Here is a 25,638-nt window from a genome sequence, read left to right as displayed (position 1 = left end):
ACATTGTAGGATATCAGAGACCGAATCAGACAAAGTTAAGACTTGATCAGAACATCAAAACATGAGAAGCTGAAATTCCAGAGGGGCCTCAAAGCTGTAACAGGACGTCGTAAATCAGATTCCTAGCTCCAACTAGTCTGAAGCAAGCGAACTAACCAACTCCTTCACAAAACAGCTTGCAACATTGAGACAAAAGAACACTTATTGATAATTCCAATTCAGGAAGGAGACCGTCAAATTTGGGGCAAGTAATCAAGACTGATGGTCAAAGAGATGGACATCACATGGGTTCCACGCTGGAAGTCATGAGCTTCTTTAGACTGACTTTTCCCCCATATAGAAGACAGACCAAACCGAAATTCCTTTGTCTAAAGAACATGTCTTCGTTCTCCATAGAACTACACAGAGACTTTCTTTTTCATATGCACCTAAAATCATCCTAAAAGGACATTTCCATGCAGAACTCCATATTATGTTTGTAACCCACACATTAGACTATCATGTTTTAATCAAATATTATGTACGTCTTTTTAATCATTATTGAATAGCTGAAGGATTCATATGCGTGTTTGGTATGTATGAGTTTGAAAAATCATGCTTTAAATGTTTCTTCCAATTGATTCTTTGTCAGATGTATTATATTCTGGTTATAGAAATCACATTCAAAAGTATACTTTGCAAGAGCCTGTAAAGTTCGGACACGTGACTGATCAGATAACATGTTGATTTATTGATTGGGTGGAGGAACAGAGCAACACCCCGAGCCAGGACAGTATCTATTTGGTCAAGACACCAGATGGGATGTGTCCAGAAGCCGAGTTTAAAAACTCAGGACACCATCAAACTTTCCCTTGGTCCTCTTAGCGCTCTTCTCTCTCCTCTTCTTCTCTTTTGCCACCGCGTTTTGACGCTGTTCTTTGAGCGTGCTCTGGCCCACGTGCCAGCTGCTACCACAATGAGAAGAAAACCCACCTAGTCTCCTTCAATTTATTTTATTTTCCGTTGTGAGCTTCGTGTACTCGGTTAAGTTTTGCCGCCACGCCTCGTCTCCAAGTTCAACTGGAGTCTGAGACCGCCTCAAAACTTCTACCAGCCACAACTCCATTGGCTTCCCAAGACGTCACTTCAACAACTACTGAACTCTCAACCAATCAGCAACTTCGGGGAACCCCCTTTCCTGCAATGACAACGACAAAAGGGATTCCCTTAGCAAAGCAAGCAAGTACCTTCAGGTTCTAACTGAATCGGTGCAGTTAATATAAATTTTAGCCTCATTGAGAAACTCAAAGCGAGGGTTAAATAAGTGATTGATGGGTGTTCAGGTCTATGCAATTGAACATATTGCTGTAAACTTGGGATTTCACATTTTCATTCTCTTAAACTCATCCTTTCCTCACTTTCTTTCTGCAGCGTGTAAATGTGTGAATGCTTGTGTTCATGTGTTAGATTAGTTTATGTCTTAGGTTTATATAAATAAAATCTTATTTATATTGAAAAGAGAAGTATCTTGTGTTTTGTGCTTACAAGTTAATGTCTTAATCTGCCGATCTTGTTACTGTGCTATTATTACTGTGTGGGCAATATAATAATCACACTTGCAACCAGTTAAAATGGAGAAAAGTTGACTCAGCCTTTTTGTTGTGTGCCACACTGAGCATGGAGAAAAGAAAGAAGTGTAAAGAGTTGTCTGTGGATTTGAGAGAAAACAATTGTGGAAAAACATGGACAATCTTAAGGCTACAAGTCCATCTCCAGAGATCGTAATGTTCCTGTGTCCACTGTGTGCAATATCATCAAGAGGTTTACAGCCCATGGCACTGTAGCTAACCTCCCTGGACGTGGACGGGAGAGCAAAATGAATGAAAAATTACAACGAAGGTGTGATCGAATGGTGGATAAAGCACCCTGATTAACTTCCAAACAAATTCAAGCTGATCTGCAGACACAGGGTACAACAATGTCAGCTCACACTATCCGTCGCCATCTGAATGAATAGGGATGCTATGGTAGGAGACCCAGGAGGACACCACTGCTGACACAAAGGCATAAAAAAGCAAGACTGGAGTTTGCCGAAACTTGTGTGACAAAACCACAATCCTTCTGGGAGAACGTACTGTGGACAGATGAGACAAAAGTAGAGCTTTTTGGTAAAGGACATCATGGCACTGTTTACAGTTCCCAGTGTCAAAAAGCTGCATCATGGGTCTTCCAGCAGAATGACCCGCAACACACTTCAAAAAGCACTCAGAAGTGGTTACAAACAAAGCACTGGAGAGTTCTGAAATGACCAGCAATGAGTCCAGATCTGAATCCCATAGAGCACCTGTGGAGAGATCTCAAAACCGCATTTGGGAGAAGGCATCCTTCAAATCTGAATGACCTGGAGCAGTTTGCAAAAGAAGAGTGTTCCAAAATTCCAGTAGAGAGGTGTAAGAAATTTATTGATTTCAGTTATTTTTTTCCAAAGGGGAGTGCTACCAAATATTAAGTTAAGTTTGCCAATAATTTTGTCCAGTGAATTTTTTCGGTTATGTGTGGAATTTGACTTTTCTTCTGTTTTTTTGTGTTGTTCCAATGCAAAAAAAAAAAAAAAATACAAAAAAATAAACATGAGAGTACCAAAACATTTGTAACTGCAACAATTTTCTGAGAGAAGGTTTGCATTTTCTGACTGAATTGCAAGGGTGCTGATATTTTTGGCCATGACTGTACATACATACAAACATACACACACACACACACACACACACACACACACACACAAACACAACATTATAATTGTTTTAATGTTGTAAATAATTGTTTTCATCACTTGATCAATTAAATGTCTTTGCTGAATAAAAATATTAATTACTTTCGACAAAACAAAATCTGATTGTAATGAAATTGAGATAATGTTACAATAATACAAATTGTTAATTAAATATACATATATATTATTCTAATAATTAATAAACTGTATTTAAATAAATTAACAAAAACATAGCTATTATTGATGATGTTGTTAAATAATTTATTAATTACCATTTATTCATTAGCAAATTAATAGATTATATTTCTATTATATTTATTTTTAAATGTATTATCATCAACATTATTGGGAAAGAACAAAATAAATAAAGAACTCCTATACAGAAGTTGTCAGTCAATGTATAGTAGCAACCTGACATATTAACACAATTTAACTGATGTGCGGTCATCTCCAGGTGTATTGAATTTTAAAACTGCTTCCATCTAATCAGATTTTAGAGCAGAAACTATCGATTTTTATAAGAGATTAATTGACAGGTTTAGTCTGAGCGCTAAACTAGGTGGTACATTAGATCCAAAACTTGATGTATCATCCTCATGCTTTAATGGCAGCAAACAGAGAACACGATGCACAGCCAATGTTCAGATGCCTGAAGCGCTATTAACACTTCGCCTGTGATTAGACGCTGAAGAGGTGCTTCAGAGTGCTTGTCTAAGTTGTTCCAAATGTGTACCAGATGTACAAACCTATTTATTCAGCCAGCTGTATCAAAGGCTCGTGGATTTCTCTTTTAGATGTAATGTTTCATCATTAGGTGGGTAGGGAGCGTGAGGGCAGATCGAACGGAGGTTACACGCATCTCCTCACAAGATACGGGAACGCTTTTGCTAGTTTGTATAGGTGTCTGCGCGGGAGCCCCTGACCTGTCAATCCAAATCCTCCACCTGGACAAAGAGTTTAGCCACGAAATTGCCTTTGAAAAGCTGTGATTCTCTTGCAGTGAGACATGCTGCCTTCTGCTATCACAGACGCTTGTAATCACTTGGACCTGTTGGCAACATCTGAGACGAGGTGTTTCTATCTGTTGCCCTCTCAGTTTTCTCTTTGTTCTTACATGTCTCTTCTTGTTCTCCTGCTTATCTGTCAGTCTTTCTATATGCCCGGTCAGCCATCTGTCCGTCTCTCAGGCTGCCCATGTCTCTCAGTGAAGAGACCTGCAAATGTTGTGCTTTGGATGCTGCTGTTCCCACTAGGATTTTTCACTAGCTTAACCAACAAGACTTCTGTTTTCAGTCAGCTCCTCCAGAACGAACGGCACAGATATTCTGGTCTACCAGGCAGACCAGCAACAAACCAACATAAACCACCCTGGACCAGCATAGAAATTGGCTGGAAGTCTTTTCAGCAGAGTGGCTATTCATTCTTCTGTCTACCTCAAGAGCTTTCACACACTATAATGTCAAGGACCTCTAAATGTGAAGACATACTCTCACAAAATATTAAGTATAAAATATGAATGTTAATTCCCCAAAATTAAATAATTGGCTTTTAAATTGTCACAGTGCTAAAATCATAATTGTTCAAATGTAATTTGGAGAATATTATCTGGAGACCCCCTTTCTAAAATATAAAGGCTGCTTTTTTCACATGAAAAAAGCTAATTTATACTTTGACAAAAATATTTATATTAAGTATAAAATACAAAGACATTTTGTTTCCTAAATTAAATAATTGCCCTTTAAATTGTTGCAGTACTAAAACAAAACAAATTATTAAAATATATTTTCTGGAAAATATAAATATTTTTTTTTATTTCTGTAGCATTCCTATTAAAACTAAAAAAAGTCATTGTCTGGGGAGAATATGTACTTTGTATTATACTTATAACATATTGTATTATACTTTATATATACTTATATATATATATATAACTTAAAATATGTTGGTGTTTAAGTAAATAAAAAAATATATACTGTATATATATATATATATATTTAAAATAGACAGATAGATAGATAGATAGATAGATAGATAGATAGATAGATAGATAGATAGATAGATAGATAGATAGATAGATAGATAGATAGATAGATAGATAGATAGATAGATAGATAGATAGATAGATAGATAGATAGATAGTTTGTCAGTCGTGCTCGGGATTTGCAAATCATTTGCCATCGTCTCAAGCTGGTCGCACACTGGACGAGAAGCTCAGCCGCATCGCCCCATGTCTTTACATTGTTTTGAATCATTGCTAGGCGGCGCGAACAGACGCCGAATGACACCGCCGGTGTGGCGTACGCTCACAGAAAATGTGTTTGAATTTTAAAGATGTGGCGCAACGCTCCTCTTCTCGTCCAGTGTGCAACCAGCTTCGGTCATCTCTCCTTACTCTTTATGTGGTAAGTGAAATTTTATGTACTGTAACAGGCAACCGTTGGCAATCGTTATTTGTTTTCCTTGCCGTTCTGAATACAGATTTTACGCTTCGGCACACCCCCTAACTCCACCCCCCGCCTCCGCCCCCCGATGTCATAGTTCATCGCGATGTTTCACTGCAGACATCGTCCGATGCCAATTTTGTAGACATCGCCCAACCCTAATACATAGATAGATAGATAAATAGAAAATATGACAGATTTTCTAAGATGCCTTTTACTTTTTGTGGGAAAAAAATCTCTTTCCTACATTTTTCCACAGACCCCACCCCCTTGCAGCCCCATTGGGGTCCCCAGACACCAGTTTAAAAACCTCTTGCTTTCCCATCAAATGTTGGTGTTATCTACAAAAGTTCATGTCTTATTCTCTGAATCTCTTGTCATTCATCTGTCCTACCTGCTCAGAAGAAAATATAGCTTCTCAGATGATAAAGCAGAGAGAGATAGAGAGAGGTTTCATGGATTGTGGATTTATCCCGATGGATCTCTTCCAGCACTAAGGAAATCAGGTTAGGGAAGACGGGCGTTTGTCTGCCGGACACTGATAAGGTGATTACATAAAATACCCTGCATATCTACAGCTTCTTATTTTCAGAACCTTGCACAATTATGTCCTGTGAAGCAACAGAGCACCAGAGCAGATCAGACAATGCAGTAGTTTGAAGATTAACATGCATATGCGTGTTCAGCTCCAGCGGCCTCTGTTCTGCTGATTGTTTGCGTGGCTGTTTAGAGTAGTACATTGCTGTCATTCCGTGAAAACCAATGAGACGAGCTGCCAAGATATAGAGAAACCTCCAGTCCCTAAGATTGTGATAAATGTGGGATCCCTGCAGGCCGTCACAAAGCTGGGATATAAAGTGTGTGGATCAATGCGAGTATGTGAGTGAATGTTGAGTTAGCGTTTGCCTTCCTCCTGTGTCTAAGGTTCATAAACATCATCTTAAAGCTCTCCTTCATGCTCTCTGGAAATCCCAGCATGCACTCTTGATCAAGAAGGGAAGGATTACTAGGGCTGTGTCCATACAATCATATATCAATATATTATGTTTTTATTATTATATCACTGTATTGCAATAATACTTATATACTAATACTATACTTATATCAAGGTTTTAAAAATTGTAATTAAAAAAAGAATTTTAATTAATATTATATATAAATTCAGTTTAATATTAATACTATATATATATATATATATATATATATATATATATATATATATATATATATATATATATAATCGGATACTTATTTAATACTTATTTAACACAGTATATGTAAAATGTAGTTATGGGTACATATAAATGTAATAAAGTATATGTATTAAGTATATTATAAGTAATAAGTATTACATTTGTTTAATATAAATATTTATTCCAATTTTTAAATAATAATTACAAAAAAATATTTTAGAATTTATTATTAAAATGTAATTTAGAAAATATAAAGTATATGAATATATTATTTGCTTAATTTAAATATTAATTGGCTAACGGTCTAATCAGATTCAATGATCTATGCTAAGCTACGCTAAAAGTGCTACCATCAGACCTGGAGATCGGCTGAATGGATTCGAAAATGGTAAAACTCAACTGTTTAACTCTTGGGGACTTGGAAAATGAGCCTATTTTCAAAAAAAGTGGAGTGTTTCTTTAATGCTGAGTCACATTTGTCTTTCTCCAGTGGATCAAAAGGTTCATAAACATCAGCTTCATACTCTCCTTGTTGTTTTCCGGAGATACACTCTAAATCAGGAAGGAAATATCGACTTATTTGCTTTCTGATGCCTTGGACATGTTGTGATTGGCAGATCTAGTGTGATAGCCAACAGCTTATGTGCATTATGGGATCAGCATAATGATGTGCTTATACTGCCGTATTGTTGTTCTGAATCATAAGGGACTTAGTTTGCAAGATTTTTTCTTCCAACTTAAAATTATCATCACTAACAGGAACTGTTTCTTTCTGATTCTTTCAGGATCTCGAGGTTCGTACAGCAGTCAACACACTCACCTGGGCCCCGAGCTGAGGCCCCTGCAATCCCCCGAGCACCACATCGATCCCATATATGAAGACAGAGTCTACCAGAAAGTCCCCATGAGAAGCTTGAGCCAGAGCCAGGGAGAAGCGCTCCCTCCAGGCCACACTGGACCCTACCGGAATAACACGGGTAAAGTTTAGCCACACTCTCTGTGTGCGTGAGCGCTGAAGTGTGTTAATCCCCAAGTTACCATCCTCCAGGATTTCTGCTAGAGAGCCAAATCCTTAGAGAGCATTTATCCAAATCGGAAACGGTTCTTGCTCACAGCCGAGTGGTGAATCATTCAAATTAATCGGAGTTAGCGCGCAATATGTGTTTGTGTGGGTGTGTGTTTTAACTTAAAGGGTTTTACTTGTCTTACCATATCACAATAAAACACCTCAGCAGTCTTTTTCAATTAGCACATTGTTCATCTTATCTGGATTTTAAGTCAGGTATCGTGTTCTGTTGCTGCTATTTTTAGTCCCTCACGTCTCATTGAGAAAGTGTAGTAGTGTAAATACAGCTCAGGAGTGTGAGATTGATGGCTCAATTACAAAGACTGTGCCAGTAGTCATATTGATATATGATTCTTTTTGATTCATTCATTCATTCATTCATTCATTCATTCATATTTTTGTAAATAATTGTAATTTTATATTAGATGAACTATATTCTACAAAAAAGTATAATATAAAGACTATATATACTGTAGTATACATTTTACTTATGTACACTGTAAAAACTGTAAAATATTTTAGGATTTACAGATTTAAATTAAATTCACACTAAATATATATATATATATATTAATTTTAAAATATTAGATGTAAGATGAAACCCTAATGTACACAACTGATTAAAAAAAACTAAGAAAAAAGTTATTTAATAAAAAAAAACATGAAATGTGAGGTGTCATGAGGGGATTATGGGAATGTCAATTTACAGTTTTTCACTTGGTCTTTTTTACTTCCAAAAACTGTCATCAAATGTAATTACATTTAGTCATCGGATATAGTAGGAAAACTTACTGTTAACCAATTAATAGGTTTTATTGTGGCTTTATTGTATACATATAGCCTACATTTATACAAAGGGTAACACTTGCAGGTTATACAGTTTTCCGTCGCTATGAAGGCGCTCAGTTTTTTTTTTCTGTTATTTGGCTAAAAATATCATATTATAAATGATTCAGTGCTTCGCACAAGCTATTTCGCTGTGACTCAACAACAAATGACACTCTTCTCTGCTCCTTAAAACCAAAAAAAAATTAGCTTTTATAAATATAGTGTTTCTTTAGTAAAGAAAACGCTGTACTTATTCAATCAACAGTTCTTTATTTACCTTCAGACAGCAAACAAGCTGAAAAGCTCCGAACTGCTCACTGCACTTCATTCATGAAAGAGGCGGGAGGAATAATGAGGTTTGACTGACAGTTTGAGGAGCCAATGGCGTTACGAGGTTTAGTGGCGGTGGCGTCGATCAGTGATCCTTAGTTATTATATTTCGGATTTGAGCTTGACTTTCAGAAATGCTTTGGAAAATGTAACATTATAGTTTTGTTGACACTACCGCTCTACTTGATCAAAAATAGAGCTTCGCTACTGAAAAGCTATTTGATTCCACGCTACTGAGAAATGTAGTTAACCTACTAGCGTCACTACTTGTATTGACGCTATTGCCCATCACTGGGTATTTATTCATTTATTTATATATATATATATATATATATAGTGTATTATCTATAAATATTATACATATTTATACTGTACATAAATACACTAGTCAAGATTTGAAGTGGATCAAAACCTTTCATCAAAGTTGTCCTAAAACCTTTCATCAATGTTGTCCTAAAACCTAAAACCAAAATGCATTCTTGTCTTAAGACAACTTTGATTAAGACTACTATATTTGTAATATTATAATAATATAAAATGTAAAAACCCTTATGGAGAACCAGGGTGTCTGGATACCTGTGGAAGTGTTCATACCATAGCTCCTTTCAGTTACATAACAACGTTGTCTCAGCAGTGTCGACCAGTAGCATCTCTGCAAATTGAAATTTTTAAGTAATGCAGCTTTTTAGTAGCAAAATTGTTCTATTGATTGAATTGCAATTGCAGCGTTGACACTATTTTTTTTTTCTGTGAAAAAACTACAGATATTGTCATTTTGATTGGATTTCAGAGAGTGTGAAATGATGTTGAGCTGAAAATCAACACCTTAGAAAGGCAGCGATCCAATCAGAATCAGGAATTGAATATACAGTATGAGTGTGAAGGGAATGCGGTGTGAGAGTGGAAGGATGGAAGGATGCAGCATGACAGGGTCTCATGGCAGCTCTGGAGCAAAAGTGTTACAGTGCGACTCTCACCTGGCTTAGTTGTGCAGATAAAATCTATATGGTCTGTTTTAATTGGGTAATTTCCTGCGCTCGCTGCAGTCTTGCAGTGACCTTTGAGAAGTGGAGCTTATAATGTACCTCAGGGACTTTATTCCTTTTCAAAATTGTTGCCTCTGCCTAATGGTACGGCAGCATCAGCAGACTGTTGAAATTATGCTCTGTCTCTTCTGGCTTTCTCGGCTCTGAGCTCTCACATATCACAGTCCTTTTATTTTCTCACCCTCAAGATGTTACTGTGCTTTAAAAGGAAAAATTGAGAGCATTGGCTTGCTTAGATAAACAAAACAGAACAAGGGCAGTTCTGTCTCTTATTTCCTTTGAATAGAGCTAAAATACAATTAAACAGGTAAATGAAGCAAATAAATCCGTGTCATTGCAGTGGTTTTCAGTCTGTAGCTAAAGGTCGACTGAAGCTAAAGTGCCCGTCTGCTACATGACTCCAACTAAAGCTATTTACACTCTTAAGGAACTGAATTTAAGACATTATATAATCCTGCCTGAGCACTTCTATTAAAAATTCAGATTCATAATGTATAAGTTTCCAGCGTTGAGTTGTGGCACTTGTGCTCATTACTGCTGTATTATTTTCATTTTAGTCTGTGTTACTAATTAAGCTCTATATCATCAGCAGGAGAGCTCGGTTGTACTGGCTCACTATGCAACCATTTTCATATGTGAAAATGGCTCAGAAATGGCTGTATACTAGTTAAAATATGCATGTAAGAATATGAGGACCCCTAAAGCCTTTGAATGTCTTGACACTATATAAAACTAAAATAGCTTTTCAGAGCAGGTTTGATCTCTGCCAGGGCTGTTTGTTAGCATAGCCACCTGAACTGCACATTGACTTTCTGTTGCATTTTGCAAAGTCTTTGTTATTTTATCTACTTTGAGGCTGAATGTGTTGACATTATAGATATTCCATAAAGTTCAGAATTTAGAGTCTAGGAAAGACACGAGTGACCGATTGATTGATTGATTGATTGATTGATTGATTGATTGATTGATTGATTGATACATTCATTCATAATTCATGATTCACTATTCATACAAATAGTAAATAATTTTTTTTAAATGATGATGATAATAATAATAAATATTAATAATTAAAATGTACATGTATTCATTAAAAGGAAATTTATAATATTTTCTAATGTATTCGTACTTTTTTTTGTAAAATATATACTCTATATTAAATAACTATTTAATATTTTTATTTAATTTATTTGATATAATGAAATTTTTATACTTTTAGGTAAAGTAATAGTTTGAAAATTACATGGTACATGGATGGATGGATAGATTTAAATGATTGATTGATTGAGAACATCAAGTTACAATTCAGATCACATGAAGCACATCTTTGTAATTATGTAAAATATATACTATTTTATAGTATTTTATTTAATATTATGTATTGCTAATATAAATATTTAGTAGTAATAATAATTAACTTGAATACTTTTATTTAAATAATTGATTTATTGCTTGCACCCCACTTACAGATACTTTGAGTCTCAAACTCCATTGATTGATATGGACCCTTAATTACAATTCAAATTCCATGAATAAACTTAATGTTTGGTTAAGACCAATCACAATTCATTATTCCAATATAAGTATGACATCATTGCTGGTAGTTAATTTTTTTATGGCAGTGGTAAATTTAAGTTAAAAAAATTGATAAAGTTTATAAAATTCCAAAGATTGAGAGTAAGTTAAAGGAAGAAGGGAAAAAGAGGGTATGAGAGCACCCTGCAGGCGCTGTAGAAATATTTATGAATATAAAAACCTGTTGGCTGCTTTCTGTCTCCCCTTTTCTCCTATTGCACAGTTGGCAAATGATCAAATCAAGTCAGACAAAATTGGCGCAGTGCAGTCGCACCCTGATAATAAACAGCCATTTTCCAGCAAGCAGGTTTCAGCTGTGGCTTGAGGTGTCTGAAACTCTACGATAGCATTCAGACTGACATTGAGACGCCTGACAAAGTCTCACAATGCCTAACAGAGTCTCAAGAACAAAGTAGGGATTTATGAGATCAAGGTCGGCTCCCCGATAAAGTACCTGAAAATGAGACTTAGTTTTATGAAAAGTGGCTAATGCGGATCTATGCGATCTTGAGTTTGATGTCACATCATTGCTCACTCTATCTGAGTGCATTGACCTCACTATTCTCGCCGTCTCTGTTCGCTTCCTCCCAGTTGCGTTGCATCCCCTCTCTAAGTGGCTCATTAGACCCACAGATGAAGTACAGGGCTAATGACGACATTAGAAGCCATCACAGATACGCTGTGTAACATGTAGCAGCTGTGTTCCTCTTATTACATCTCTGTCACTCAGTGCAGGAGAGATAAAGAGAACGATTTACAGTCTTAACCGCTGGGCAGTTTTCTCCTATGAAATAATTTTAGTCTTAAAATTTTGGGGGGAGAAGTCACTGCAGCTGTTCTGTCTCTTGGTGCAGTGCCCCGCATGATGTCTTCTGTGCATGCAAGGAAAGCACTGGCTCATTTCAACAAAATGCCATAAAAGCCCATTTGAGTTTTCAAATTTTATATTTATGAAAGAAAAGGAGAAAAATCATTGAAATGTTCTCAGAGAGGAGTAGCATGGTGAAAGGCTTTTATGGGCGAATCTCACAAAAACTGACAGGAACACAGGTCATTTCACAAAAAAATTATATATTTTATTTATACATTTTTATTCTACAATACATTTATTTAAGATGTATCACCAAGGCTGCATTTATTTGATCAAAAATACAATAAAAGCTGTTCTATTTTGAAATATTATTTCAATTAAAGTTTTATGTAATAGCTTTTAAAATGTAATTTATTCCTATAATTGCAAAGCTGAATTTATCACCCATTACTTTAGTCTTTAGTGTTACATGATCCTTCAGAAATCATTCTAACATGCTGATTTGGTGCTCAAGATTTCAATTATTATCAATGTTTAAAATAGTTGTGCTGCATAATATGTAATATTTTTGTGGAAGAAAAATGTGTGTGACGTGACAGTGAGATTTATTTATATATATATATATATATTAGTGCTGTCAATCGATAAAAAAAAAACGAATTAATATTTTTTTCTGAAATTAATCGCGATTAATCCCACCTAACATTAAAGTTTTTAAATATACTTTTATATTGCAATAATTTCACATCCTCAAATTAATGTACAAACAACATAAAGACAGTATATTTATAATTTTTGTTTAATGCCATCTTTAGTTTTATGACTGAAGGCCAATATCACTGATACAAATTAATACTCATTTCCCTATAAAAATGTTTCCCCCTAATATTTATCCATTGACTATAGCCATTCAACTTTACATTATAATTAAGAGCTATCAATTTTAACATTTATTAGACTTTAAAAATAACTTCTAATTTAAGTGAACCTAAAACAATCTTCAAAAAAAACCATCATAATAAATGTCATATTTATCTACCTGTGCCCCTCAGCAGAAATTTAATAAAGTTATCAAAAATGAAATTCTAAAATAAATACAGATGAATCCTTAAAACTATTAATGTTATTGATTTCCTCTTTTTTAATTTTGTTCTTGATGAACAGACAGAGTAGCTGGTTATTAGGTTGTTTTGGCTTCTATTTCTTTAAGAGTTGCCGCTACTGAACATGACCAGGATCTGACATGGAGATGGAGATGTCTTCTAATGAGTTGAATCGAGTGTGTTAGATGAGGGAGACAGTGCTAGGATGCTCCAGGACAGTTCTGAAAACCATTTCAGAGACATTTTCTTAGTGTAACTCATATATAACATATTACATGCATGCACAGTTTTATGGCAGCTTTAATCGCCTTTTTGGTAACTTCATGACTTAACTGATCACGACATTGCATGCTTGTAGTTTCTTTGGCGATTTGATATGAAATGATACAGGCTATGCGCGCGCCGGCACTTTAGTGCATGAATTGAAGAGCACGCGCTAAGAGCACTACGGTTTCCGAGCTCATTTGACACGCGCCTGACGCTGAAGTGAAGTTGAAGCACGCATCTGAAACGTCTCCTGTTTGATGTTCTCGTAAAGATGTTCTGCTACTGAATAAATGCACTGCTTGTTAAGAAAAAAGAGACAGAATTAGCAGTTATGGGTTGGCCAACCCTAGGCCCCGCCCCTGCGTTAACGGCGTTAAATAATTTTAATGCGTTAAACTGAAAAAATTAATTGGCTGCGTTAACGCGCTAATTTTTATATACATATTAGGGTGGGAGAAAAAAATAGATTCTCCGATGCATCGCGATTCTCTCTTCAGCGATTCTGAATCGATTCTGAGCTTGGTTTTTTTCCCGCATATGGCACGTGTGTGCGCTAGAGACGCGACGGGCTTCATTGCACAGAATTTGCGCTGTGAGACACGTGCACATTGCTTGACCAGTGTGTGCTTCCACCCACCGTGTTTTACTTTAGATATGCTTTCAAGCTCGATTGCGGCTGCGGTTAAATACACTTGCATTGCACTTGCATTGCACTTTCATTGTCATTGTGGAAAACATAAGTTTGTATTTTTGTATTTGAGATTAGATGTGATCCGAGGCAGCTTTTGTGGGATTTTTCAAAATCGTTATCTATATAGAAGCTCAAAATTTATGACAGTATCATATTTTATTAGTTTGGCCCATTATGGATTCCCCATAATGCTGATTCTTTTGAAGTACGTTATTCATCACAAGTTTGCCTATCCCGGAATCAAATATGATCTTGCACAAAGCTCCAGATAATGTGAATGTGATTAAGCTCCTCATGGCCTTTCATTCTGCTGCTGCACCATTGCAGGATCTCTTGTTCATTTCCAGCTCTGAAATTCAAACTTCATAAAGTTAATTAGGCTTTGTGTAAGAGCGACTGGAAGAGCAGAATGTGCTGAAAAGACTAATTTTGGAACCGAGCAAAAGAATTAACCCGAGCTTGTGGGAAGTGCTCTATCAAATGCTGATGGAGCTTTCCTACTCACATCCCTCCATAACTGACCATGCTTTATCACAGAACAGGAGACGAGCTACTAAAACAGTGTGCGTTTGGCTGAATTTTATCATACAAATGACTAATGTGACAAAGTGGGGCTATTTTTGCATTAAACTATTAAGTCTGTTTCCTGCATCTGCGTCATATGTCATATGTTCAAAAATGGGCCATAATACCCTGATGAGAGCTGCTGGATGTTCTCTAAAAAAAAAAAAGAGGAAGAAACTTTGATTTTACATTAGTTGTTACGCAAACCTCGGTTCGAGAGTCTAAAGCAATACTTGAAGCTGAAGTGGAAAAGTAAGGAAGAGTATTTCAGCCATTGTGAAGTGCGGTTTGAAGCGAAGTTGAATGTGCTCTTTGGATATTGAAGCTCTTTTTCCGTTCACCGGGTGCTTATAGGCCGCTTACCATCATACGACTCGCATGATTGCTATAAAATCAATACGTTCGTCGAGCACCATCAAAAATCATCTTGATCAAACCATGAAAACACAGTCTGTTCCCAGAGTTCTGCCCGATGACCTCGTTGTTCTGAGCCACATTCACACTTGTGCTTGTGCTTTATATAAAATGTAACATTGGCCCGGTTTCACAGACAGGGCTTAGACTCAACTAGGATTAGGCCATAGTTCAATTAGGATATTTAAGTAATTTTTATTAACATGCCTTAGAAAAAACATTACTGGTGTGCATCTCGAGACAAAACAAAGGCACTGATATGTTTTAAGATCAGTCAGTGCAAGTTTATTTCAGTTTAAACAGCTCAGAATTACATTTTAGTCTGGGACTAGTCTTAAACCTTGTCTGTGAAACCAGGGGATTGTGTTTTTGCTGAGCTTTCAGGGTGTATTAATTGCTCACGATACCCACATACTATATATAATTTGTGGAGATCAGCAGTAAATTCCCTATTGAGAGGCTCAGTTTAACTCATATCTGAATATAGCAGCCTGTACCAGTTGTTATATAAAATGAAGCAACTAAAATATATCTACTTTTCTTCTTTTTCGATTTTCTTTTCCCTTACAAGATGCACAAGAGCAATGGGAGCTGCTCATGAGTTTTTACTGTACTACCATTTGAATTTGTAATTAATTATGAATTAAATAGGAGTTTTCTTTCTGTTAAATTTCTAGGTATGTAGATTTTGATGTTTTGATTTGCAAGCATTTTTTTGTTTTTTTTAAAGTGTCCAAACATTCCTTAACAAATCAAATAAGCCATAAATATCCAGGTTGGTCTTGGAAGCAGCTAGGTGATTAACATTTTACTTTATTTTATTAAAATAGAACTTGAGTTGTAATATGAAATTTAGAGAGTAACATCTTTGTAGAATGTTATATGCACTAATAAGACCTAGCAGGTATTCCTTAAGTCATCAATACTGCTCTACAAAGGCAAAAGACCTTAACTCGCTAGAGTGTGAAACTGAGAAAAATGACTTTAAAGTCTTTTACTTGTCCAGCCAAATTAATTATAGGTAGGGCACTGGAAATTTGGCAATTAGATGTTTTAGTAATGAAAATTATCTACATTAAAAAATTGTGAGCTCAAACTTGATTTGTACCCCTATTTTGAAGTTAATGTACTCTGCCTTTGCATTATCTGCAAAAAGTGAGATGTCACACTAAGGCAAAAGGCAGTAACTTCCACATTATCAATACTTGTTAGCTGATCACCATTTACAAAATCGTTATAGTAACACCTGTATAAAATCTACTGATCATGGGCTATCTCATATTGGCTATTACATATATTAATGTGACTGTATTAATTTTTATTTATTTTTTTTACCGTAACAAGCAGACTAAAAGTTAAACATGTAAGTGGATACCGTTTTGCAACCAATTTCTTTCCTATGCTCAGTGCTGTAAAAAATTAGCATAATTGCTTATATTTACTTGAATGAAATAGCCTAACCTAAAAGAACGATTTGTGGATTTATGTGAACACCAGCAAGCAGGCATGCTCAGAAATGCGTGTGGATTAAACATCTCCAACGACGTTCAGCGCTATGGATTGATTTTATTGGGTTACAAGAAAAGGTAGGATATGGATTTAATTGCAAACTGTTAGGCTACTGATTTTATGATTGATTATGCTGCATGCAACGGCATTCAAGGACACACGCATCCAACTAGAAGTGACAGCCTGGTGAATAATCTGCATTACAAAAAGGGAAAACTTTTTCTTTAAAGGTTATTCACGATTATGTATTGCTGCCAATGTGTCTAGTCTTTACAGTGCTTTGTTATATGGAGCTGTTTGGTAGATTGCGATCTAATTCGTTTGTCTACACCGTAATTAATATGCGGCAGACTTTAATGGACAGTAAGCTAAGCTAAGCTAAAAGTGCTACCGCCAGAACCGGAGATCGGCTGAATGGATTCAAAAACGGTAAAACTCCAAAAAAAAAAAAAAAGGCAGAACACCGTATAACTCCAAGCCGGCACCATAACTTAATTTTGACGCGCGGTTAAACAAAGGCAGAATGCCGTAACTCAATTTGAACGTTCCAAACAAAGCGAAAGAGCTTTCTGGGGCTTTTCAAAGTTACAGTTGAGACGACCTATTATTTTCTCGGAAAAACAACGAAATTGACTTATAATTGACTTAATTGATACTTATGTACATGATAAAGGATGTCTTGAATGTCCCAAAAATATCAATAACTCAATTTCGGCAAAAATCGAAGTTACGGTCTTTTGCCTTTGCACGGCAGAATAGTGATAGTTCATGTAAATAAAGTACTGAACTATTTGCCCAAATTAAGAGTGCAAAGAACCCAACAATATGTAACTTTAGTGATATTTTAACACTACATATTAAATGTAGGAATATATTCAGTATCTTTTCAATATTAATCAATAATTAGGAACGGGATATAATAAAAATAAATATATATATATATATCAATTTAATAATCAAATAATAATTTTAGGTTTTATAAAATAAATATTTTATTTTTTGTATTTTATTATTATTTTTAATAAAAAGTTGTGTCCTTAATATTTTATTACATGCTAACTTTTTTAGCTTATGCATGTTTGTACTTTTTGCATTTTAACCTTAATTTGTATTGCATTATTGCATAATAATAGAATTTTATATTTATTTTTGTATTTTACTTTGTGCATTGTTTAATTTTTATATTCAATTAAACTACAATGCATTTTAACATATCATATTTTGTTTTTCTTTAATGAGAAGTTTTGTCCTTTTGTCTCTAATATTTTATTATTTTAATATTATAATATTTGTATATATATATATATTTGAACATGTTTTCTTTATTTTGGGATTTAATTTTATGTACATTATTGTTTACGTTTATGTATTCAATCAATACCATAAACTTCAATACAATAAACTTAAAACCGTAAAAGGGAATAACTGTAGGCACTGGCAAGGGAAATTAACCACAGTCGCCTATTAGACTGTGAGATCACTAAAGCTCATACTGTATGCAGTCTTTGTGTGGGGTCTGTAAATCAGTGGAACAGTAACAGTTTGGACCAGTTGTGAGCTCAGTTTAATACCATCCTGTGAATCTGGCCTCTGCTCCTCTCAAGCATGGCTAATGAGCAATTACACGCACACACACGCAGACACATAAACACTCTACACAGGATGGATGGCACTCATAACTTACGCTGAGGTGCTGGCGGGGAGACACGGAGGCATTGTCTTAATTCACGTGAAGCATCACCTTGTATCTGTCTGGAAGCCTCGCTCCAAGGATGTGAGGCGGAACACGGATGATATTTACAACCTCAGTGGATCCTGTGCTGTTGTTGAGCCATATGTTAAGGGCTTTAAGACACACTTGAGTCTGAGTGACATGTCATCTATTGTTTGTGTAGTGGGAATCATTCATGTTCCAATGAAACTGAAGCCTAACAAGCCAACCTCTACATAAGACATCATCAAATCAGTCACTGAGGAACATGATGTTGCATGAGTGAGTCCAAGCCGTTGTGCTTCGGGTGTCCCGAGTTTGAATCTTGCCTCGTGAATCTTTCCCGATCCCGTCCTCCTCTCTCTCTCCCACTCACTTCCGGTAATATCTCAACTGTCCTATCATGAAAAAAAGTAAAAACGCCCCCAAAAAATTATATGGTTTTCATATTGAGTTTTGTTCACCAGTTTTTCAGTCATCTCTGTCTTCAACCTTGTCACTGTGGCATATACCACAACTTCCTTTAGCCATCAAATCCAAAAATGTGTGTGTGTGTGTGTATTTGAATTTTAGATTTTTATACAATATATATTTTAATGGAGAAAAAAAATCATAAAAATATAAATATATAATTTATCATAAAATGACTATTGATTTACTGATTTACAATATATTTACTTACTAATTTATTTATTTTTTAAAAGTGTGTCCTTAATATTTTTATTATGTAGTAATGTGTCTTTTATAACATGAGTACAGCATATGGTATGCTTTTTAAAGTTTTTTTATAGTCTTAACTGCCCCTTTTTAGATTAATTTAATGCATCCTTGCAGAATAAAAGTACTAAGTTCTGTAAAAATTATTTTTAAAAATGTTACTGACCTCAAATTTTTGAGTGATAATGTATATAAAGATAAGAAACTAAGATAAAAAACTACATATTTAGTTTTAGTTTTTATGTATATATTTTATTATCATTATAGTATACATGTGTTTATACTGTAATTACATATGCAAACACATGCACACTCACACAATTATTTATTCTATTTTAAAAAATGTCTACATAATATTATTATTATGTAGTAATGCAGTGACTTTTGTTACAGGCATGCTCACATTTTATTTTATTTTATTTTTACTCTGATGTTGGAATGGCCTTCTATTATGTGCACAGCAGCTAACTGAACAGGTAATTTGTATCATAGCTACCACGTCATGCATTTTAACACAGCTGGAACACATGTATTGACGAATCTGCATCAAGGACCGGAACTATCCTCTTTAAAATGAGAAATAAAGCACCCCATCAGGTTGCGCTCCTGCTTCTTAGCAGATGCACATTTGCATCTAAACCGCTCAGACCGACAACATGAACACAATAATTTCATCCGGATAACATGTATGTCTTTACTGGAAAATCTAATGTACTACACTCAAGTATAAACACAATCTCACCGGCATTCTCGGTTGAATTGCTTTCAGAGGGTGATATTTTCCTAATGTCAGCATTTGAAGCTCTCTCTTCAGAGCAAACAGATGGATCCATTCGAGACAGAGTCATTCAGATACCCCCAGTAAAGCTGGTAGCCCTTTATTGTATTGCACACCTTTTTTTCCAGCATAGCAAGGGCAGCTAATCATTCCTCTAATATGTTTCTGTTGAGTGGGAGTGACCTTTGGCAGGGTGTAATATCACGCAGAGAAAAAAAATTGCTAGGAGAAGCAGTCAAGCTAAAGAATAAAGGGCAGTTTGTTTATGATCACATTACTCTGTACCAGAGCACAGAATCTATTGATGCCAACGCTAAGGAGATGCTGGATCCTCTGATTCCTATCGCAAAGGTCAGGTAATTTAAAAGAGCAGCCCATTATCAAATCTATAGAATATTCAAAGACTTTCCACAAGAGGAAATTAGAAACATTGGCTGTGTGTGTGTGTGTGTTTGATTCATGAGATGTCAGATAGAAGATTGAAAGACAGTGTAGAAGGAGAACATTTCATATTCAGCCTCAGTGCTGGAAGAATGCACTTAGAAACAAATTCATAGTAATGTCAAGGTCTTTCACTTGTGGCTTTTTTAGTTTTATTTCTCATGCATTTCTTATTTTTAGTGTTTGAAATCTGGTAAAATAACCAGCTTTATAAATACAGTATGAGGTATGAAATGCTGTTGTCATGACAATCAGTGCATGTTTCATATGTTTGCATCTTTGTGGCACATTAACACGTCTGCCTATTCACATTTTCATTGTTTATACTGTATGCCACTTCAGATGTGGTTTCTGTACTGCTTTTGCAGTGTAAAAATGTCATACTTGGTAGCTATAGAGGTTTCACTATAGAAAATGCCTAACTATAGGACAACCAATTAGTCATTTAGTGAATTTGACTAGTGTATCTGCTTTTGTGTGGCAGTGCTTTGAAGGAAGTTATTTTCTAGACAGGTTCTCAGAGAGGGTTTTTGTGTGTCTGCATGAGTTTGCTATGCTTTATTCAAACTAGCAAAAATATGTCCTAAGAACATTTTCCTATCATTCCCATTAAGTTTTAATGTTCTAAAAGTCCATTTTTAATGTCTTAAAACGTTTTACATGGTTATTTGAATTGGTTTGTTTTAGAGAAGTCATGAACTGAGAAATCTAAATTCCCTTGATCATTTGACATATGTGATCCTGGACCACAAAGCCTGTCTTAAGTCGCTGGGGTATATTTGTAGCAATAGCCAAAAATACATTGCATGGGTCAAAATTATTGATTTTTCTTTTATGCCAAAAAATCATTAGGACATTAAGTAAAGATCATGTTCCATGAAGATATTTTGTAAATTTCCTACTGTAAATATATCAAAACTTAATTTTTGATTAGTAATATGCGTTGCTAAGAACTTAATTTGACAACTTTAAAGGCAGTTTCTCAATATTTAGATGTTTTTGCACCCTCAGATTCCAAATTTTCAAATAGTTGTATCTCGGCCAAATATTGTCCTATCCTAACAAACTGTACATCAATGGAAAGCTTATTTATTTCAGCTTTCAGATGATGTATAAATCTCAGTTTTGAAAAATTGACCCTTATGACTGGTTTTGTGGTCCAGGGTCACATATAAGAAGTCATTGCACTATAAAAACGTCTAGAACTCAAAACTTTGTCGTTAGTCTAAAAACAGCTTATATTGAAACCAGTCTGCCAAAATTCACTTTATGATGTAACAGTGTGGCTAAACACCTGCCTGTTTAGCCCCGCCCACCGATTTGCATACGTAGTAGCTAAATAACAAGAGCAGCAAACGCAGCTCCACGCAGAAACCAAACAATACACATGATTTGATAAACTTTATTCTTAATGAAGTGCCAGACCACGTCAGTAAGAACTTAGTCCTTTTTTTTTTTACCGCTGATTCGTTTACAAACAAGGCACAATTCGACGCAGGGTTTTCAGAAAGATTGAAACTAAAAGACGATTCTATGCTGACTATATTGAATTCGACAGAAATGTCGCACCACACAAGTGTGAGTAACTGTTTTTATTAAGTGGTCACTACTGCTTTGTCTGTTAAACATTAGGGTTGGGACGATAAATCGATGCAGAATCAGGCTGTTATGTTTAATCTTGTCTTTTGTGAATGTCATTTATCCGTTCCCACCATTTTAGATTGTGTTACACTTTACGAAACATTACATTTCTCTAATACAGAAGAAGCATCTCCAGACTTTTCCCTGTGTTAGTGTGTGTTATAATGAGTGGTGATCCGACACTAGAGTGTGTTATTTTTAATGTTTAAGCTGAGGGTTCGTGGCTGTTATCAGAGCGTGGAAAGTAGCAGTGGTAATCTTCTCTTATGTACACAGACACACACTTCCATCTATCGCTGTTGCACAGCTGCAGCGGCCCGCTATCCGTTCTAGTGAAACCACAAAATGCAAACAAGTACATCCAGCTCTTGATATACATCCACTGAGGTACATAAGCAATTTTGCTTTTTTTTAAATTTAAAAAGTTCCTCAGGGTGAATTAGAACCAGAAACCAAGCTAGGTTTCAGCAGCCATTGCTAAAGTCCTGAGTGTCACATGATGATTTAGAAATCATTTTAATATGCTGGTTTGGTGTTCATTTCTTATATTGAATGTTGAAAACCGTTGGGGTGCTGATATACAGTATATGACTAGAAAGTTCAAAAGAACAGCATTTATATAAATATTTTACCGTCACTTTTGATCAATTTAATGCACATTTATAGAAGTTTTGTTTCTTAAAAAGATCATACTGATCCCCAACTTTTGTACATTATTATGATTCTGAGCAAAAAAAGAAAGAAAAATATATGATTGGTTCTCATGTTGCTTTATACGGTTCAGAGAGAGAAGGCGCAGATTAGGAGAGGAAAGTTATTCACAAGTGTCCTTCAAACTGGCTTAAGAAAAGACTGTATACGGTGTCAAAGGAAGCAGAACACAGCAAAAAGGCTTAGTATGCGAGTTAATTAAAGAATTACACCGTCAAACGCTGTTGTCAGGTAATAGGAGGATTCACTGAAGCACATTATCGGCTAGTTACCCTCGTTAACAGCCTCTGTACAAAATGAATAAGAGAAACTGTCAGTGTTTCACTAAGACGGTGAACGCACAGTATGGCTCCAGAGAGATGTATTTACCAGCCAATGTGCCGTTTTATTTTCACCTACCCTTAATGATAGAGGAAAGGATCTACGGTGATGGAATTAACCAGCAGTAGATTATAAAGTTGTAGAGAAATATATTGAGTCGACACTGGAACTGACCGTTAAAATTTCTCACAGATGAAAAAAGATGAAAAACCTACTGTGAGTTAATGAACACCTGCTTTGTTGTTTATGGGTCCATCTATCATTTTTATACAGAAAATATATGCAGTCTCATATTTGCCAGTTATTACTTTTTGCTCTCGCATTGTTTATGATCGGCAATGACGAATAATAGATACGAGACGTGTCGGTTGTCGAGATTTTATCCAAGATTTTATCCACCTTTTGGCGTGTTGTGGGTTTGTGTGCGTCCTTGTCCGTTTGTGCGTTTTATCTCACCCTTGTCCATGTAGTGATGTGTGGGGTCGCATAAGATGCATAATTTCTGATAAGATAAGCTAATGGAATCTGAAGGTCACCGAAAGGTCATTTTCCCAAGGCTTCGCCGCTGTGGCAGAGTGGCAACACTTCATGATGATAAAGTCTTCGCAGAGGCCAGGAGCAGCAGCACTTACACATACAGTGATAAGCGGAATACTTACTGTTTAGAGAAGTGTGTCAAGAAGACATTTTTGTTAGAATTGCAGCAGTATTTGATGATATATCATCTTTCATTCATTAACTGAATCAGTGTGTGACCTTACTATGTGTGATCGAGTGAGATTCAAAATAGTCAATGCCGGTTACTCTGCTTTTAATTAAAGACTGAAATTTAATTAGCCCTTTTTTGCGCGGTAATTAATGATATACAGATAGATTTTCACCTGCTAAAGGTGTTTGCATGCAGTTGTAAATCAAGCCCTAGGGGCCTTCAGTGCTAAACCAGTTAGAGACCGTGAGTTATTTGAAATCTTCACATTCCAGTAATGAGTTTGAGTAAACCCAAAGCCAAAACACCCACACTCTTAGATTGAGCCAAATGGATACTCTGCCTCCTCATTATGAAAAATAAATAAATAAATAAAATAATAAAGTGCAGTTCAAATGGTCTACTTTTTTTTCCAGAGACCCACATTTATGCTTCTTTTTGAATAGAAATAAATAAATAAATGAAAATATGCCTCATAAATGTAATTGTGTGCTATATTGAACAGTGTTGTTGCTAATGAGGTCTAGCTCAGTGTAATTTAAATATCATTGTGAAGTGAAGTGAAGTGACATACGGCCAAGTATGGTGACCCATACTCGGAATTCATGCTCTGCATTTAACCCATCCAACATGCACACACACAGCAGTGAACACACACACACCGTGAACATACACCCGGAGCAGTGGGCAGCCATTTATGCTGCGGCGCCCGGGGAGCAGTTGGGGGTTCGGTGCCTTGCTCAAGGGCACCTCAGTCGTGGTATTGAGGGTGGAGAGAGCGCTGGACATTCACTCCCCCCACCTACAATCCCTGCCGGCCCAAGACTCGAACCCGCAAGCTAAACTAAATAAATGACAAGTTGACAACTAGGTGAAATAAAGTAATATTATTAAATATTATTTATTTATTTTTTTACTTTGTTTTGAAAGAATCAGTTGAAAACTTGTTGAAAAAAAAACAAAAACAAATAACTGTATGCCAGCATTTTAATTTTAGACTAAAAGTAAACCTGAAATAACAATTAATGAAAGCAACAGAGAACTTTTCTTCTCCCATGTCCGTCAGCTTCTCATTATATATTCCGGCTCAGGAAGCTTAATTCAATACATCAGTCACCCCGTCCTCTCTCACCCTGTTTCTAGCTCTCTCCCTCTTTTTTTCCTTTTTCAACCGGTCTTCATTAATCTCAAACTCTGTCTAATTATCGTTAGCCTGCACTGAGCGAGTGCTACATTTTCTCCAAAGGAAGCTGAGGAGTCATGGATGGTCTCCGAAGATACATTGAGTCTTTTCTCCCAGGGTTGCACTTTGTGTTTGGTGACTAATAGTCCTGTTTTACGGCTTCACTGGCAGTGTTGTGGTAAAGACTCTGAACCCTGCCATTGATCGTCTCGCACTGCAGATTTATGAGCCACTCCACTGTGACTGTCTAGCAGACACTGGCTGCCACATTACCCTCATATTGAGCGAAATGGATACACTCTGTCCCCTCAATATGTTAAAAACCAAACAAATGTGCAATTAAATTGATCTGCCTCTTAGAGTTATCAGATACAGCTGCACCTGTATAAAGATAATGAGAGAGTCATATGACCTGTGATGTCACCTTCATCTGATGCCATCCTGTCTCGCCATAGACATTCATTTTCCATTTTCACAGTTTTTTGAAATGGTCAGAACTAAAATTAGAGCTTACATAAGCTTGGTCAATCGGTGAGTCACGAGGCATCGAGATGAATTATTTAATTACAAGTTTTAGACCATTTTAGAGGACTATAGAGACTAATCAAGCAGTTTATTGAATTTGTATTTCAAATTTTCAGCATATGGGTCACAATGGACAACTTGATAACTAATCATCCAGCAATCAGCTTGTCATATAGTGAGGTTCTTTTTTCATTGATTTATTCATTTCGGTTTCGTTTTAGTTTTAGTTTATTTTTTAGGTCTTATTTCAGTTTAGATTTTTTTGCTTTTCTATTTTAATTTAGTTTTCTTGTTTCCTTGTTTTTTAGGGTTTAGTT

The 25,638-nt window shown here is 35.7% G+C and overlaps 1 protein-coding gene across 2 annotated transcripts in view; it reads left to right on the top strand.

Moving 5' to 3' along the window:
* LOC306863509 (catenin delta-2-like) overlaps window positions 1-25,638 on the top strand; it is a gene marked incomplete at its 5' end in the record, with an annotated part of 323,056 nt that overhangs the window by 154,540 nt on the left and 142,878 nt on the right. For both annotated transcript variants that reach the window (XM_079406884.1, XM_079406883.1), the window contains one exon: window positions 7,172-7,363. In XM_079406884.1, coding sequence (XP_079263010.1) covers window positions 7,172-7,363 — 192 coding nt within the window. The remainder of the gene's footprint in view (window positions 1-7,171; window positions 7,364-25,638) is intronic.

The sequence above is a fragment of the Barbus barbus genome (assembly GCF_936440315.1).
Source record: "Barbus barbus genome assembly, chromosome: 44".
Classification (NCBI taxonomy): domain Eukaryota; kingdom Metazoa; phylum Chordata; class Actinopteri; order Cypriniformes; family Cyprinidae; genus Barbus; species Barbus barbus.
Note: the sequence above shows the minus strand (reverse complement) of the source record. Positions and strands in the feature narration are given on the sequence as shown.